This window comes from Schistocerca cancellata, chromosome 6 (assembly GCF_023864275.1).
Source record: "Schistocerca cancellata isolate TAMUIC-IGC-003103 chromosome 6, iqSchCanc2.1, whole genome shotgun sequence".
Classification (NCBI taxonomy): domain Eukaryota; kingdom Metazoa; phylum Arthropoda; class Insecta; order Orthoptera; family Acrididae; genus Schistocerca; species Schistocerca cancellata.
Window position 1 is genome coordinate 77,678,887 of NC_064631.1, and position 17,421 is coordinate 77,696,307.

A 17,421-nucleotide genomic window follows, 5' to 3' on the forward strand; every position below is an offset into this window, starting at 1 on the left:
GATCATTGCTTGTACAGCCCTCTCGCAGTGTCCGGAGCAAGTATGGTGGGTCTGACACACCGGTGTCAATGTGTTCTTTTTTCCATTTCCAGGAGTGTATATAGAGAATAGTAACGATCCTATCACACCACTGATGTTTCCCCTGTCTCAGATGGACACTCGCCGTCGAGAACAACATACTGAGTTCTATTACTCGGTACTAACGAATCATGGACCGTGGGAAAAGCAGAAAAACAATTTGAAAGTGGTAAGTTAAGAAATGATGAGGTTGTCCGCAGTATTGGTGAGGAGAAGAACATGTGGAGAACATTGACAAGAAGAAGCGACAGGATGATAGGAAGTGTGTTTAGACATCGGGAAATAACTTCCATTGTACTTGCGGGAGTTGTAGGGGAAGGAAAAATGTAAAAAAAGACAGTGATTCAATAAATCCAGGAAATAATTCAGAACATTGTGTGCAAATGTACTCTGAGATCAAGAGGTTGGCGCAGGAGACGAATTTGTGGCGGGCCGCTTCAACTCAAAAAAGTCAACAAAACGAGGCATGTTTGTGTGCCTTATATTTCGTCTCGTTATGCTGGAGACATGAGACTCCGACACCAGTTTTAAACTTAGAAGAAGCTCAACATGCTGAACTGTTCGTACGTATCCGCGCAACCGTGACGTCTCCACAACGCCTGACATCGCATAGTCGCGTGTGCTACTGAGCTTATAGTGGGGAAGAGTTGGCGCTGTTCGGTATATTTACTACAGAAGCCAACATATTGTCGTATGTGCAAACAGAATAAAATTAGCCTCATACCGATATTTCAGATACTTGCGGAGTATAGTAAGGCAATGTGTGTCCCGTAGTGAGTTGCTGTGTGGGTGACTGGCCCACGGACTCTGTCTGGCCTTGAAGTGATGCGGCGCTTTTATCGCAGAGAGCGCCTGACACGTCACGACGAACGCCGCGTCCTCGCAGATTTAAATGCGGCTGCCGTGAGAAGGCAACGCAGTCCCCTCTCGACAGCTGCGGCGCAGTTCATATCCCGGACCCTGCAGCCGTCATCGCCGGCCCTACAGCTGCCAGGCGCTGCTTGCTCGTTACAGGTCGGTGTGCATCTGGCTACCAGCACCCTTTGTAGGTCAACTGAAGAATGGCTTTGACCAATGACGTCATAATTTACTCATAGATATTACAATCGCAAACTAAAGTGACACTCGGCGCGCTGTCTGATGGGAGCAACTGTAAATGGGAAATACCTTTACGGTCGCACCCACCAGCCGTCACACCCACTGTCAACTTAGTTTGCGCGTATAGTATTAATGTCTTTATTTTCGAGCCGTAGGTAATAAATGGATTATCTTCTGTGGCAAGGCGTCATCATTGTAAACTGAGATAAATGAATGTGTTCTTAAAAGACAGGGCTAGGCACTGTGTACGATTTTTGTCGCTTGCATTAATTTAAATCATTTGTTCGTTCCAATTCATTCGATACTCATTTTCGTTCTTAGTCAGTTTGAGATATTTTGGAAGAATCTTTATTCATTCTGAACAATTTTTACTTTTTGATTTTCGTTTGTAGGTATGGATTTATCTGTTCCTATGGATATGGAAGACTTGAAGCAAGATCCAAATTTTACAGTTGTCGCTTTTTTTCGCCTTCGCTAGCACTAATATTATTACGATATTTTGCAATCGATACTAGTAGTACCGAAGGCTAAAAGACTGACGTACGAAAAATTAGTATCCCGTACTTCAGTTGACCTAACAAAGACGCAAAGCGACGTATGTAACATTGGCACCCTTTACCTCAGCTGAACGATGAAGGTAGTATCCTATATAGGTCAACTGAAGAACCGAATACAAATCTTATTTATGTCGCTTTTTTTCGCCTGCGCTTGCGCCAGTACTAGTGTCCTATTCTTCAGTTGACCTGTATAGTCCAACTGAGGTACGAGATACAAATTTTACGTATGTCGAGCTTTTCGTCTTCACGAACACTAGTATCCTATTCTTCAGTTGACCTGCTCAGGTCAACTGAAGTACGGGACCCAGAAGAAGGCCGCTGCAATCGTGGCCGAAACGTTGGTTTCTCTCCAGCTGCAGTAGTTTTTACATTATGACACGGTACCATACCCAGAAAACTTTTATGTCGATTGACTCTGGCCGGGGAAGCCTATGCAATTATACGGGATATAATTTTACTGTTGTAGGTTTTTTCGCTATCGTTAGTACTACAATGACGATTTTCAGTCGATATTATTAGTATAGAAGAAGAAAACAATTTGTATCCCATATTTCAGTTGGCCTACATTGGTCAACTGCAGACTAGGATACTAGTGCTAGCGAAGGCGAAAATGTCGACCTACGTTTGATTTATATCCCTTGCTGCAGTTAACCTATACAGATTAGCTGAAGTTCAGGATACAACTCATATACGTCTACTGAGGTATTCCATGCTAACGTTACTTCTGTCCCTTTTTCCCCTTTCTTTTTTGCACTAGTATCCCATTCTTCAGCTGAGCTAAATAGGATAACTGAAGAATAGGATTCTAGGACTTAAAGAACCGATGCACTTAATATATCCAGAATGATATTTTCACTCTGCAGCGGAGTGTGCGCTGATATGAAACTTCCTGGCAGATTAAAACTGTGTGCCCGACCGAGACTCGAACTCGGGACCTTTGCCTTTCGCGGGCAAGTGCTCTACCAACTGAGCTACCGAAGCACGACTCACGCCCGGTACTCACAGCTTTACTTCTGCCAGTACCTCGTCTCCTACCTTCCAAACTTTACAGAAGCTCTCCTGCGAACCTTGCAGAACTAGCACTCCTGAAAGAAAGGATATTGCGGAGACATGGCTTAGCCACAGCCTGGGGGATGTTTCCAGAATGATATTTTCACTCTGCAGCGGAGTGTGCGCTGATATGAAACTTCCTGTCAGATTAAAACTGTGTGCCCGACCGAGACTCGAACTAGGGACCTTTGCCTTTCGCGGGCAAGTGCTCTACCAACTGAGCTACCGAAGCACGACTCACACCCGGTACACACTTCTGTAAAGTTTGGAAGGTAGGAGACGAGGTACTGGCAGAAGTAAAGCTGTGAGTACCGGGCGTGAGTCGTGCTTCGGTAGCTCAGTTGGTAGAGCACTTGCCCGCGAAAGGCAAAGGTCCCGAGTTCGAGTCTCGGTCGGGCACACAGTTTTAATCTGACAGGAAGTTTCATATTAGCGCACACTCCGCTGCAGAGTGAAAATATCATTCTGGAAACATCCCCCAGGCTGTGGCTAAGCCATGTCTCCGCAATATCCTTTCTTTCAGGAGTGCTAGTTCTGCAAGGTTCGCAGGAGAGCTTCTGTAAAGTTTGGAAGGTAGGAGACGAGGTACTGGCAGAAGTAAAGCTGTGAGTACCGGGCGTGAGTCGTGCTTCGGTAGCTCAGTTGGTAGAGCACTTGCCCCCGAAAGACAAAGGTCCCGAGTTCGAGTCTCGGTCGGGCACACAGTTTTAATCTGCCAGGAAGTTTCATATCAGCGCACACTCCGCTGCAGAGTGAAAATATCATTCTGGAAACATCCCCCAGGCTGTGGCTAAGCCATGTCTCCGCAATGTCCTTTCTTTCAGGAGTGCTAGTTCTGCAAGGTTCGCAGGAGAGCTTCTGGAAAGTTTGGAAGGTAGGAGACGAGGTACTCGCAGAAGTAAAGCTGTGAGTACCGGGCGTGAGTCGTGCTTCGGTAGCTCAGTTGGTAGAGCACTTGCCCGCGAAAGGCAAAGGTCCCGAGTTCGAGTCTCGGTCGGGCACACAGTTTTAATCTGACAGGAAGTTTCATATCAGCGCACACTCCGCTGCAGAGTGAAAATATCATTCTGGAAACATCCCCCAGGCTGTGGCTAAGCCATGTCTCCGCAATATCCTTTCTTTCAGGAGTGCTAGTTCTGCAAGGTTCGCAGGAGAGCTTCTGTAAAGTTTGGAAGGTAGGAGACGAGGTACTGGCAGAAGTAAAGCGTGAGTCATGCTTCGGTAGCTCAGTTGGTAGAGCACTTGCCCGCGAAAGGCAAAGGTCCCGAGTTCGAGTCTCGGTCGGGCACACAGTTTTAATCTGCCAGGAAGTTTCACTTAATATATGTTCAAAATATGAATGTACATGATACATGCCCACCATCTGTATCTCTGTCCTGCATTTATTTGTTTCTCAACATTCGTCTGTTAAATCTGTGCAACACATCATCTCTGGTAACTTCTGACATCATTGGTCAAAGCCGACAGGTTGTATCCTATTCTTCAGTAATAACCCCTGTGCGGTACATCTAGCATGTCAGTAATTAACACCAGTGCTTCCACTTTCATTCTATGTTCTCACTACAATAAAAATCGTCAAGGTCGGGGCGTAAGGCAGTTGTTTCTTATGGAACGTAATCAGAGAGAGAAACACGTTCTTGACCTGGTCTTCTCAGGTAATGAGACATCACTCCACCTGAAATATTAATTTCCAACAGTTGGTGCCTTGTCTGCGATAGAAAACTTTCTGGTAGTAACAGCATTGCTCTATCGTGTGAATTCATGTGGGGCTGATGCCTCTAGGCACTATGGGACTTAACTTCTGAGGTCATCAGACTCCTAAATGGTTCAAATGGCTCTGAGCACTATGGGACTTAACATCTGACGTCATCAGTCCCTTAGACTTAGAACTACTTAAACCTAACTAACCTAAGGACATCACACACATCCATGCCCGAGGCAGGATTCTAACCTGCGACCGTAGCGGTCGCGCGGTTCCTAACTGAAGCGCCTAGAACCGCTCGGCCACACCGGCCGGCATCAGTCTCCTAGACTTAGAAGTACTTAAACCTAACTAACCTACGGAGGTCATCACACACGTCCATGCCCGAGGCAGGATTCGAACCTGCGACCGTAGAAGCAGCGCGGTTCCGGACTTAAGCTCCTAGAACCGCTCGGCCACAGCGTCCGGCTCATGTGCGACTCCTTGGGATAATCGTTATGAAGTAAGGGTCTACAAATATATCGAACTGCTATCTTAAATGTACGGTGTTATGCTTAGGTGCAGAACCACCTTTTTAGAAAACCTGTGAGGCGAGGTTACAGTAATGGTGGTGGCTTTGTACGCCACCATCTCCAAGCTAAAGGTTAATTTTCAAACAGAAAGGGCGCCATGTGACATGTCAATTCAGATATAGAATTACACGAGAAAATAAAAGGTGTCTCTCACCAGGGCACAGTTTCATTCATCTTCGAGTTGTTGTTATCCGCTTAACACATTCCTCGCCACTTTAGCCAAGTTTCCTGCAAGAGGGGGCCAGTACGGCGCTCTGGACTCTCGTTGAGTTGTCCAAGATGGCGGCTGGTGAGGCTTCATCCGTAGCCGCTTCCGATCGTCCCAGCTTTCCGCGTGTCTCTGCCAGTTTCACGATGCGCCGCGTCAAGTTTTCACCATGGCAGTGTGAGTGAGTATGTGGTCGGCCTGTGAAGTTGGCACTGTTCGAAATCCTCTGAGACAACAAGGGCTCTCTTCTGTCCTGATACGTGTATCGCCTCAGTGCATAAGGCTTGCGTTAACGCCACTAACTATCACGTCACCTCTAACGAAAGAAATATCAGTCACAATTCTAGAATGACTAAAGCTATGCTCAAATCGTGTTACTGGCCACATTTCCCATATGTCACATGACCCCCGTTCCATGAAAAATTACGAGTTGCATCAAAGATGGCTGATTCCAGGACGGACGCCATGTCTGAAACGTAACCGTACAGATTTTCGCCCTCTGCCGTCTCATACTCATTGACTTTAAATTTCTGTTCATCCACATATTTTTGTTCTAAAGGAGTAATTCCACAGCTGAGGGCCAGCCATTAATTGTGTGTCTACTCTGCATCCAGTCACGAATAACGTCGTCCACGATAAACATGACAGTTTTCGAGAAGGTTTCGTACGTTTCTCACAGACAGATTCGTGCCATTGAGAAGAGACCTATGTAGCACTGAATTCCTATATTTGCTGCGGTCCACATATTGTGCGATGGTAACACTGTGGGGATACACGTGGAATGCCATCGCATGCCTATTTCTGAATCGAGCCTTAAGCAACTGCAGTTATTTAGCGTAACATAACTAACCGAACACGTATATACAGTCTAATGTTCCGGCTTATACAGGGTGTTTCAAAAATGACCGGTATATTTGAAACGGCAATAAAAACTAAACGAGCAGTGATAGAAATACACCGTTTGTTGCAATATGCTTGGGACAACAGTACATTTTCAGGCGGACAAACTTTCGAAGTTACAGTAGTTACAATTTTCAACAACAGATGGCGCTGCAAGTGATGTGAAAGATATAGAAGACAATGTAGTCTGTTGGTGCGCCATTCTGTACGTCGTCTTTCTGCTGTAAGCGTGTGCTGTTCACAACGTGCAAGTGTGCTGTGGACAACATGGTTTATTCCTTAGAACAGAGGATTTTTCTGGTGTTGGAATTCCACCGCCTAGAACACAGTGTTGTTGCAACAAGACAAAGTTTTCAACGGAGGTTTAATGTAAGCAAAGGACCGAAAAGCGATACAATAAAGGATCTGTTTGAAAAATTTCAACGGACTGGGAACGTGACGGATGAACGTGCTGGAAAGGTAGGGCGACCGCGTACGGCAACCACAGAGGGCAACGCGCAGCTACTGCAGCAGGTGATCCGACAGCGGCCTCGGGTTTCCGTTCGCCGTGTTGCAGCTGCGGTCCAAATGACGCCAACGTCCACGTATCGTCTCATGCGCCAGAGATTACACCTCTATCCATACAAAATTCAAATGTGGCAACCCCTCAGCGCCGCTACCATTGCTGCACGAGAGACATTCGCTAACGATATAGTGCACAGGATTGATGACGGCGATATGCATGTGGGCAGCATTTGGTTTACTGACGAAGCTTATTTTTACCTGGACGGCTTCGTCAATAAACAGAACTGGCGCATATGGGGATCCGAAAAGCCTCATGTTGCAGTCCCCTCATCCCTGCATCCTCAAAAAGTACTGGTCTGGGCCGCCATTTCTTCCAAAGGAATCATTGGCCCATTTTTCAGATCCGATACGATTACTGCATCACGCTATCTGGACATTCTTCGTGAATTTGTGGCGGTACAAACTGCCTTAGACCACACTGCGAACACCTCGTGGTTTATGCAAGATTGTGCCCGGCCACATCGCACGGCCGACGTCTTTAATTTCCTGAATGAATATTTCGATGATCGTGTGATTGCTTTGGGCTGTCCGAAACATACAGGAGGCGGCGTGGATTGGCCTCCCTATTCGCCAGACATGAACCCCTGTGACTTCTTTCTGTGGGGACACTTGAAAGACCAGGTGTACCGCCAGAATCCAGAAACAATTGAACAGCTGAAGCAGTACATCTCATCTGCATGTGAAGCCATTCCGCCAGACACGTTGTCAAAGGTTTCGGGTAATTTCATTCAGAGACTACGCCATATTATTGCTACGCATGGTGGATATGTGGAAAATATCGTACTATAGAGTTTCCCAGACCGCAGCGCCATCTGTTGTTGAAAATTGTAACTACTGTAATTTCGAAAGTTTGTCTGCCTGAAAATGTACTGTTGTCCCAAGCATATTGCAACAAACGGTGTATTTCTATCGCTGCTCGTTTAGTTTGTATTGCCGTTTCAAATATACCGGTCATTTTTGAAACACCCTGTAAAAGCTGGTAGGTGTACATCAGTACGGCTAAAACAGCGAACACTCTTACAATCATGTATACATATTTCGTGATACCTTTCAGATAACATCAGCAGGAAGAACAATTCACGCACTATCAGCAGTTTTCACCAGATAGGCCGTTGCGCCGTGGTTCTCTTTATCACGCTTATCGTGTGCGGATTCCTCGCCCACTTTGATATCGCCTGCAGTGTAGATGTGCACGTGAGAGAGTCTGTAGTTTTAGACTTACTGATGATGGCTAATCATGCTTGGTATGTGAGGGACAATGCGACACGGAACGACTACCAGTTCTATTCTAACTTTTATTCCGATGACGTTTAGCAGAATCACAAAAAAAAAAAATGCTCAGATGTGAGTGAAATCTTATGAGACTTAACTGCTATGGTCATCAGTCCCTAAGCTTACACACTACTTAACCTAAATTATCCTGAGGACAAACACACACATCCATGCCCGAGGGAGGACTCGAACCTCCGCTGCGACCAGCAGCGTAGTCCATGACTGCAGCGCCCAGACCGCTCGGCTAATACCGCGCGGCTGCAGAATGACATATTTCACTATTTTTAATTACCTTACTATGTTTCACTTTTACATATCACGCTTCTTCGGTCAGTTTTAACAGTGTCTTTTGAAATTATGAGTAAATACTTACACACAGATTGTAACAACTACAGAGGTATCTCTTTAATCAGCGTTGTGGGTAAAATCTTCTCAGGTATTGTTGAAAGGAAAGTGCGAGTATTAGTTGAGGACCAATTGGATGAAAATCAGTGTGGGTTTAGGCCTCTTAGAGGTTGTCAGGACCAGGTCTTTAGCTTACGGCAAATAATGGAGAAGTGTTATGAGTGGAACAGGGAATTGTATCTATGCTTTATAGATCTAGAAAAGGCATATGACCGGGTTCCTAGGAGGAAGTTATTGTCTGTTCTACAAGATTATGGAATAGGAGGCAAACTTTTGCAAGCAATTAAAGGTCTTTACATGGATAGTCAGGCAGCAGTTAGAGTTGACGGTAAATTGAGTTCATGGTTCAGAGTAGTTTCAGGGGTAAGACAAGGCTGCAACCTGTCTCCACTGTTGTTCATATTATTTATGGATCATATGTTGAAAACAATAGACTGGCTGGGTGAGATTAAGATATGTGAACGCAAAATAAGCAGTCTTGCATATGCGGATGACTTAGTTGTGATGGCAGATTCGATTGAAAGTTTGCAAAGTAATATTTCAGAGCTAGATCAGAAATGTAAGGACTATGGTATGAAGATTAGCATCTCCAAAACGAAAGTAATGTCAGTGGGAAAGAAATATAAACGGATTGAGTGCCAAATAGGAGGAACAAAGTTAGAACAGGTGGACGGTTTCAAGTACTTAGGATGCATATTCTCACAGGATGGCAACATAGTGAAAGAACTGGAAGCGAGGTGTAGCAAAGCTCATGCAGTGAGCGCTCAGCTACGATCTACTCTCTTCTGCAAGAAGGAAGTCAGTACCAAGACTAAGTTATCTGTGCACCGTTCGATCTTTCAACCAACTTTGTTGTATGGGAGCGAAAGCTGGGTGGATTCAGGTTACCTTATCAACAAGGTTGAGGTTACGGATATGAAAGTAGCTAGGATGATTGCAGGTACTAGTAGATGGGAACAATGGCAGGAGGGTGTCCACAGTGAGGAAATCAAAGAAAAATTGGGAATGAACTCTATAGATGTAGCAGTCAGGGCGAACAGGCTTAGATGGTGGGGTCATGTTACACGCGTGGGAGAAGCAAGGTTACCCAAGAGACTCATGGATTCAGCAGTAGAGGGTAGGAGGAGTCGGGGCAGACCGAGGAGAAGGTACCTGGATTCGGTTAAGAATGATTTTGAAGTAATAGGTTTAACATCAGAAGAGACACCAATGTTAGCACTGAATAGGGGATCATGGAGGAACTGTATAAGGGGGGCTATGCTCCAGACTGAACGCTGAAAGGCATAATCAGTCTTAAATGATGATGATGATGATGATGATGATACTTACACACACATGAGCAAAATTAAAAGTTACCACCATATTATTTAAACGGAGGTAACATCAAAAGAAGCTTTCTTTTATCTAGGTCAAGCAAAAATTGATCTACGGAATAACTTTATTTATGTGGTATATTCAATTACTCATTTCGCGTGTGTTTCGGTAAACCGTAATTTAGTGGAGTAATACAAATCTTTGTTTGAACTGTTAATGGCCAATATTTTACCAACATTGACGAAGGTTTATAAGCAATCTGCTTCCCCGTTTTCGTAGCGAAGAAACAGGTGGCTGAATTTAAGTGAGACACTTCATAGTTTGGAGATAGTCCAAATGCAGGACGTACAAATAATAGAAATTCAGGTGAAAACCGGAGAGGAAATGCGCAACATTTTAATGGCCAGTAGGTAGTCAAGGGTGTATTAAACACATGAAACTGAAGAAACAGAACAAATTTCGCGGTGCATTCTGCACCTAAACCTACCTGTGCAAAAGAATTGTGCCGAATAAGTGATGTTTCTGTTGAATGCTAACCACAAGGAAATACGAGAAGGAATGTCTCAGCGTCGTGTGGACTATTTTAAAAGGAATACCACAAATTTTGAGCATCTATACTTTTAGCTGAATGTGACCTGAGCTCCCAAATAAAGCACTGCACACAAGGCGGTGGCCGGCCGTTAGAAAGCAGGAAAAAATCAATTTGGCCAACAGGAAGGTAATGGCCGTTGTTTTGCTGAAATGGAAAGAAGATCTTATACAGTTCAAAGAGAAAACAGTAACTGTCGAATACTTTGAAACATAATAGACGAACGGAAAGACAGATGAGGTCTGGTTTAGAAAAGAACAAATGGTCGTTTTTGAAGGTGCTGCTCAGCTGGAAATACGATGCACTTGAATAACAAAGTCGTGTGATGTCCACACAGTTCCAGTAGGTATGGAACGTAGCGAGTTCTGCCTTATCCAGTGTAAAAGAAATTTGCGGGTGAGAACGCTTTAAGTCCTAGTTGCAGTGCGTACAATCTGTTCGTTTTTACAAAATACACTAAGGCGAGGGCTGTCTTTCAATCATTTACAAAAACAATGAAACTACAAAACGTATTGTACATATCGTGTTATTGTTTCTCAAGATATTCTCCTTTAAAATATGTACATTTTTGCATGCGCTCAAACGAAATCTGTAAAGTGCGTTCCCCACCAATGTTGGTACTTCACAGGATTGCAGGAACTGATACAATTAAGATTGTAAATTTTTGTAGACATGTTCGACACGTCTATCAGCATTTTGGTAAGACAACTAAAGTCCTTTTTGCTGAAGACATAAGCGCAGATTTATCTTCGTGACCATCGAACAAAGAGTGAGCGGTATTAATCATTGCTTCTTTAACTACTTCCCCGTCACTGAAAGGTTTATTCCCTTTTAGTTAAAGCTTGACAGGCCCTTAAGAAGCCATTATCATGTTACTATTTTGCTTAGCTGCGTTAAGAACAATGTGTCACACACAAATCACGTGACTCCATCTACACTCACAAGCTCTCAAGTTATACAGGACAGCGTCAAAAAACATTGCTCAGGAAGATGCTGCCAGTACAAACAACAATGTTCATAAAGAGCGAACTCACTGCTTGCGGCAAAGTTTTGTTGTGATTAAAGTGACTCTTCTCCAATTCCCAGCAATAAAGGTCTAATATTTCTTCAGGGAAAAAATGAGTACAGCTCTGAGTGCACAAAAAATAGTTTTTTGCTGAAATTTAAAATCGGCTGGTACCGGCGGAGGTTCGAGTCCTCCCTCGGGCATGGGTGTGTGTGTTTGTCCTTAGGATAATTTAGGTTAAGTTGTGTGTAAGCTTAGGGACTGATGACCTCAGCAGTTAAGTCCCATAAGATTTCACACACATTCGAACATTCGAAATTTAATATCGGAAACTGTCGGAACAGAAATTTGCTTACGAAGGGCGCCAGGAGATCTAACAGAAGCGATTTGGGTGGCTTACGCAGGCTCAGTGGGACGAACACATTTTTTATCTGCACATCTGTACATAGTAAAAAATACGAGTACATATATATATATGTATATATATATATATGTATATATATATATATATATATGTATATATGTGTGTGTGTGTGTGTGTGTGTGTGTGTGTGTGTGTGTGGTGTGTGTGTATTTTGTAATCAACAATGTAGTAGAGAATGACATACACTTTAAATGACAAAAATGTCAGTGCTTACAAGTATATAGACAGAAAACACATTGTTGCCATATGTCCGCACCTAGACACAATACCTAACGAATGATATACCACACCTGAAAATTAGAGCGAATTAGATAAGACATGTCATATTTGGATTCAGCAGCCAGAAAATAACCTTAAAGTGTCGAAATATGGCAGGTAAGGTAAATAAAAGTCATTTGGTGACCAATGCAATCGACTGGCTTACAAACAGAATTCTGTTCATGAAGGATGGATGCCATTTTTCGTAGGAAAGTCCAGAGTAACCATTGGAATAAGTAGTCGTTTTCATGCGAGCCTCGAGAATGAAGCAGTTTCGCAGCAGGCTGTGGTGTCACCACCAGACACCGCACTTGCTAGGTGGTAGCTTTTGAATCGGCCGCGGTCCGCTAGTATACGACGGACCCGCGTGTCGCCACTGTCAGTAATTGCAGACCGAGCGCCACCGCACGGCAGGTCTAGAGAGACGTACTAGCACTCGCCCCAGTTGTACAGCCGACGTTGCTAGCCATGGTTCACTGAGAATTACGCTCTCATTTGCCGAGACGATAGTTAGCATAGCCTTCAGCTACATTTGCTACGACCTAGCAAGGCGCCGTATTCAATTGCTATAATACTTCTGTATCATCAAGAGCAATGTTCTACAAATGTGGATTAAAGTTAAGTATTCCGGATGCTACGTACTTTTCTTTATAGCATTCATTACGTATCCTGTTTCAGACCTCACGCCAGCCTTCGTGAGCTTATAGCGTGCATTTCGGCCTCCTCTAAAAACAATGTTGGCTCGTCTGCCGACACTTCAGAGGCGGTTCAGCTTGGAACACCCGCAGAGTTGGTTTTTGTTTATTTTCCTGCTTGCGAGAGTATATCCGTAGATTCGGGTGATTCAGCTTTGTTGTGAGCATGTCATTAGGTGTGAAGCATAGTTAAGACAACCTATAGACGGGGTTGAAACTAAGATTAAATCTCTTTTACTGGTAACAAGTTTCCACGTCCATTTGAGCTTTTCCTGGCGTTCCGCCGGACGCTGACGCCGTTTCCCTATTTCCTTTTTCCAGACTGCTGATGGCGCTGCTCCTGGATTCGTGGATCGCCGAGTTGGTCGTCGTCTTATCGGCGGCCGTGCTCGCCCTCTACTTGTGGTTCTCCAGTGCCTATAGGTACTGGAAGAGCAAGGGGGTGCCGTACGCCGAACCTACCGCCCCGTTTGGAAACTTCCGGAGAACCTTCCTAGGCCAGGAACCTGTCGGTGTGACACTGCTGAAGATATACAACCAACTACCAAGTAAGAAATTTTAAACTGTCGTCAATGATTAGGAAATATACATTATTAATTAAGTGAATCTGTCCTGCAAGCTGTAATGATGTAAAAATGTTCAGTGCGTTTGTAACACACCATTTTCTCGCCGCGCCTGTGACTTCGTCCCATGGCTGCAGCAGCCAGCATTCTGGTGTCTATGACAATGAGGCCCTCTGCAGCCTGAAAGCAATGGGCAAGTCTGTACCTGATACTCCTCAGTGGGTTGCAGGGAGGGCTCAAGAGCGAGTGACTTTCCCAGGATGGGAGGCGTCCGTAGCACCTGACGGCAACTGCAGTTAGACCGGTGTTACACTACCAAATTTCTTTGTCCAATATCTTTGTCAAATATCCTTGTCAAAGAAATTTGATGGTGTAATAGGGAACTTTGTCAAATATCGTCAAATATTTGATCAAATCTAGGGCATCGCTGTATATTTGATCAAAGAAGTCGCTTGTCTTCTGTTCACTGCAATGTGATATGTTTCGACGTGGAGCACTAGCATCGCTGCAACGTTCTGCCATCTGTGTGTTTTTATAAACATTGCCGGTAAATACAATTGGTTATACCGACAACTACAAAATTAATAGAGATGTATAAAGCTGATGAGGCGCTTTACAACGTGGGGCACCCTGAATACAAAAACAGATTAGGAAGATTGGAGACCTAACCTAACCTAACCCTCTCTTGTAGCAAGAAATCGTAGTGTTACAGTGGGCCTGTCTTCTGCAGATATAGCAGTTAAAAAATAGCTCTGAGCACTATGGGACTTAACTGCTGAGGTCATCAGTCCCCTAGAACTTAGAACTACTTAAACCTAACTAACCTAGAGACATCACACACAACCATGCCCGAGGCAGGATTCGAACCTGTGGCCGTAGCGGTCTCGCGGTTCCAGACTGTAGCGCCTAGAACCGCACGGCCACCCCGCCCGGCAACAGTTCTTAAGTGAGTATTGTGCTTTGTGATATGAGGATACACTTCACTGAGCACATACTGAAATGTATGCTCATCCATTCTTAAGTATTTTAAATATACGACTTGACGTCCTCCACTATAAGCTCACGTAACAAGTTTTGTTGAACGCTTTTATCGTGTCGTCGTAAAAAAAATAAAAAATGGTTCAAATGGCTCTGAGTACTATGGGACTTAACATCTGTGGTCATCAGTCCCCTAGAACTTAGATCTACTTAAACCTAACTAACCCAAGGACATCACACACATCCATGCCCGAGGCAGGATTCGAACCTGCGACCGTAGCATGTCGTCGTAAAACCCAGGGCTTCACCCAAGTACGTTTCCTTTTTTTCCCCGCTGCTCTTCCGCATGTGCACACAGTACAATTGTGGTACATGCAACTGCTGTTGACAACAAGTTGTTGTTGTCAGCCGTCTTGAACTTTGACGAAAAATATGATGACAGTGTAATACCCCTGTTTAGCGCCACGTCAAAGATCTTTGTCAAATATATTTGACGAATATTTGGTTACATCTTTGATCAAATCTTTCACAAAGAAATTTGGTAGTGTAATACCGGCCTTAGCATCAGCAGGAAACATGCGATGATAAAGCCATAATTCTGGTTTGGCTGTAAGGACTAAATGTCAATACTCTCTAACACAAAAAACAGCACATCAAGAAGGAATTACCTCAATGGGACTGAAATCTACGATAATAATGGAAGCTGAACAAACCACGCTCGGGACGCAAATCCAGGTCTTCTTGCTTACTAGTCAGAAATGATGAGCATTACACCACCGCAGCACTACAGTCAACATCGCTGTACAAACTACCCAAGTCGTATGCCCTCCCCAACACAAACTTCAATTCATATCTCCACCTTATTGTCCCCCTACGCTGATATGAATTTGTGTTGGGAAGGGCACTGGAGTTGAGTAGTTCGTACAGCGGTGTTGACTGTAGTGCTGCAATGGTGTAATGGTCAGAATTTCTGTTTCGTAAGACGGCAGGCTCATGTTCGAGTCCTGGTTGTAGCATGAATTTTAATTCATTTCTTCAGCTTCCATCACTGTCGTAGATAAAGGTGATACTTAAATGTCTCTGGAAAAATATAATTATAATGTCAATAAGGGATGTTGTGTACATATACAATCAAATGATTAGAATTTCAGAAAACTGGATTATTTATCCGAGAGAAAGAGCCTCAGAAACTCAGCAACTGACTAATCCATTGGTCCACCTCTGGTTCTTATGCAAGTAGATATTCAGCTTGGCATTGATTGGTAAATTTGTTGGATGCCCTTCTGAGGGATATCGTACCAAATGGTGCCCAGCTGGCGCGTTAGGTCGTCAATGTCCCGAGGTGGTTGGATAGCCCTGCCCATAACCCTAAAAACGTTCTCAGCAGAGTATAGATCCGACAACCTTATTATTCAGGGTAGGGTTTGATAAGCACGAATACAAGCAGTAGAGACTCTCTCGTGCGTGTCATCGAGTATTATCTTGCTTAAACGTGTGCTCAGGATGGCTTGCCATTAAGGACAACCAAACGAGGCATGGAATATCGTCGACGTAACGCTGTGCTTTATGCTGGTTGCAGATGACAGCCAACACCTGCTATGAAATGAAATGGCACCCCAGACCATCACTCCAGTTTGCTGAACTGTAAGGCAGACGACTGTCTGGGGCGTCTCCAGACGTCTTTACTGGTGATTGGGCATCAGTTTGATGTGGGATTTATCAATGAAGACACTTGTACTGCCATCAATGAGATTCCAGGCCAAAGACGTGTCTGGGGATGCCCCGCGTAGTGACAGAATACCAACCTGACTGTCGCCCGCCATTCATCCCGACAGCAAGGAGTGACAGAATACCAACCTGACTGTCACCCGCCATTCATCCCGACAGCCCGGAGTGAGAGAATACCAACCTGGCTGTCGCTCGCCATTCATCCCGACAGTGCGGAGTGATAGAATACCAACCTGATTGTCGCCCGCCATTCATCCCGACAGCCCGAAGTGATACAATACCAACCTGACTGTCGCCCGCCATTCATCCCGACAGCCCGGAGTGACAGAATACCAACCTGACTGTCGCCCATCATTCATCCCGACAGCCCGGAGTGATAGAATACCAACCTGACTGTCGCCCACCATTCATCCCAACAACCCGGAATGATAGAATACCAACCTGACCATCGCCCGCCATTCATCCCGACAGCCCGGAGTGATGGCCTGGGGTACCATTTCTATTCATAGCAGGACCCCCTTGGTTTTCAACCGTGGCCCGCTTAGAGCGCAGCGATATGTCGTCTATACTTGACGCCTCGTTTTGTTGCCCTTCATGGCAAGCCCTCCTGGACTTACATTTCAGCTAGATAATGCATGCCCACACGCGGCGAGAGTTTCTACTACTTGTCTTTGTGGCTGTCAAACTCTACATTGGCCAGCAAAGTAGCTCGATCTGTCCCCAATTGAGAGCGTTTCGAGCATCATGTGCAGGACCTTCCAACGAACTCGAGAGTTTGACGCTCTAACGCGCCAGTTGGACAGAATTTGGCATTATATATGTGATAGGACATCCAACAACTCTGTCAACCAATGCTAAGCTGAATAAATGTTTGCATTAGGGCCAGAAGTGGACCAACGCTTTATTATTGGATTGCTCAATTTGCGAAGCTCTTTCTCTTCAATAAATCATCCAGTATTTCCGAAATTGCAAACATTTGTTTGTCTGTACATGTACATTACATCTACCGATTTACGTGCCGTTGGGATAATTCCGTCGTCGTGTGACCTTTTTTTTTTTTTTGCCTCACTGTGTAATTTTAGGGAGCTGTTTCGAACGCTGTCTGCAGAAGGTGCTGTTATGGTGTGTATTTCGAAAGTCGGCAGTTAGTGGCAAAGAAAAGTTGGCAAGTCCCCATTGCGTGGGCCTGAGGACCGGAATAGTCGTTTGCACGTCTTATAGGCGAGAGCGGCAGTTTAGTGGCCGCACTCATTATCGGTAACAATCGGCTGGATAGCCGGCCGTGGGGCCACAAGCTAGCAGAAGTTATCGTTCACGAAGGAGACTGCACTTGGCGTAGTCTAATAGAACATAGTAAATTCGTTTCTTCCCGGTGTAAACTTGTAGCGCTGTGTTTCTGTATTTATCTTTTCTGGCTTTAGACCGTTGTCTGATACTGCTTGTGGAAGAGATACTCTGCA

General features: G+C 44.7%; 1 protein-coding gene across 1 annotated transcript in view; it reads left to right on the top strand.

The window, feature by feature from the left end:
• The first annotated feature begins 967 nt into the window (after positions 1-967).
• The window catches only part of LOC126191270 (cytochrome P450 6k1-like), a 77,273-nt gene continuing 60,819 nt past the window's right edge, over positions 968-17,421 (top strand). The window contains exons 1-2 of the mRNA XM_049932078.1: positions 968-1,092; positions 13,014-13,240. Coding sequence (XP_049788035.1) covers positions 13,021-13,240 — 220 coding nt within the window. The 5' untranslated portion in view covers positions 968-1,092; positions 13,014-13,020. The remainder of the gene's footprint in view (positions 1,093-13,013; positions 13,241-17,421) is intronic.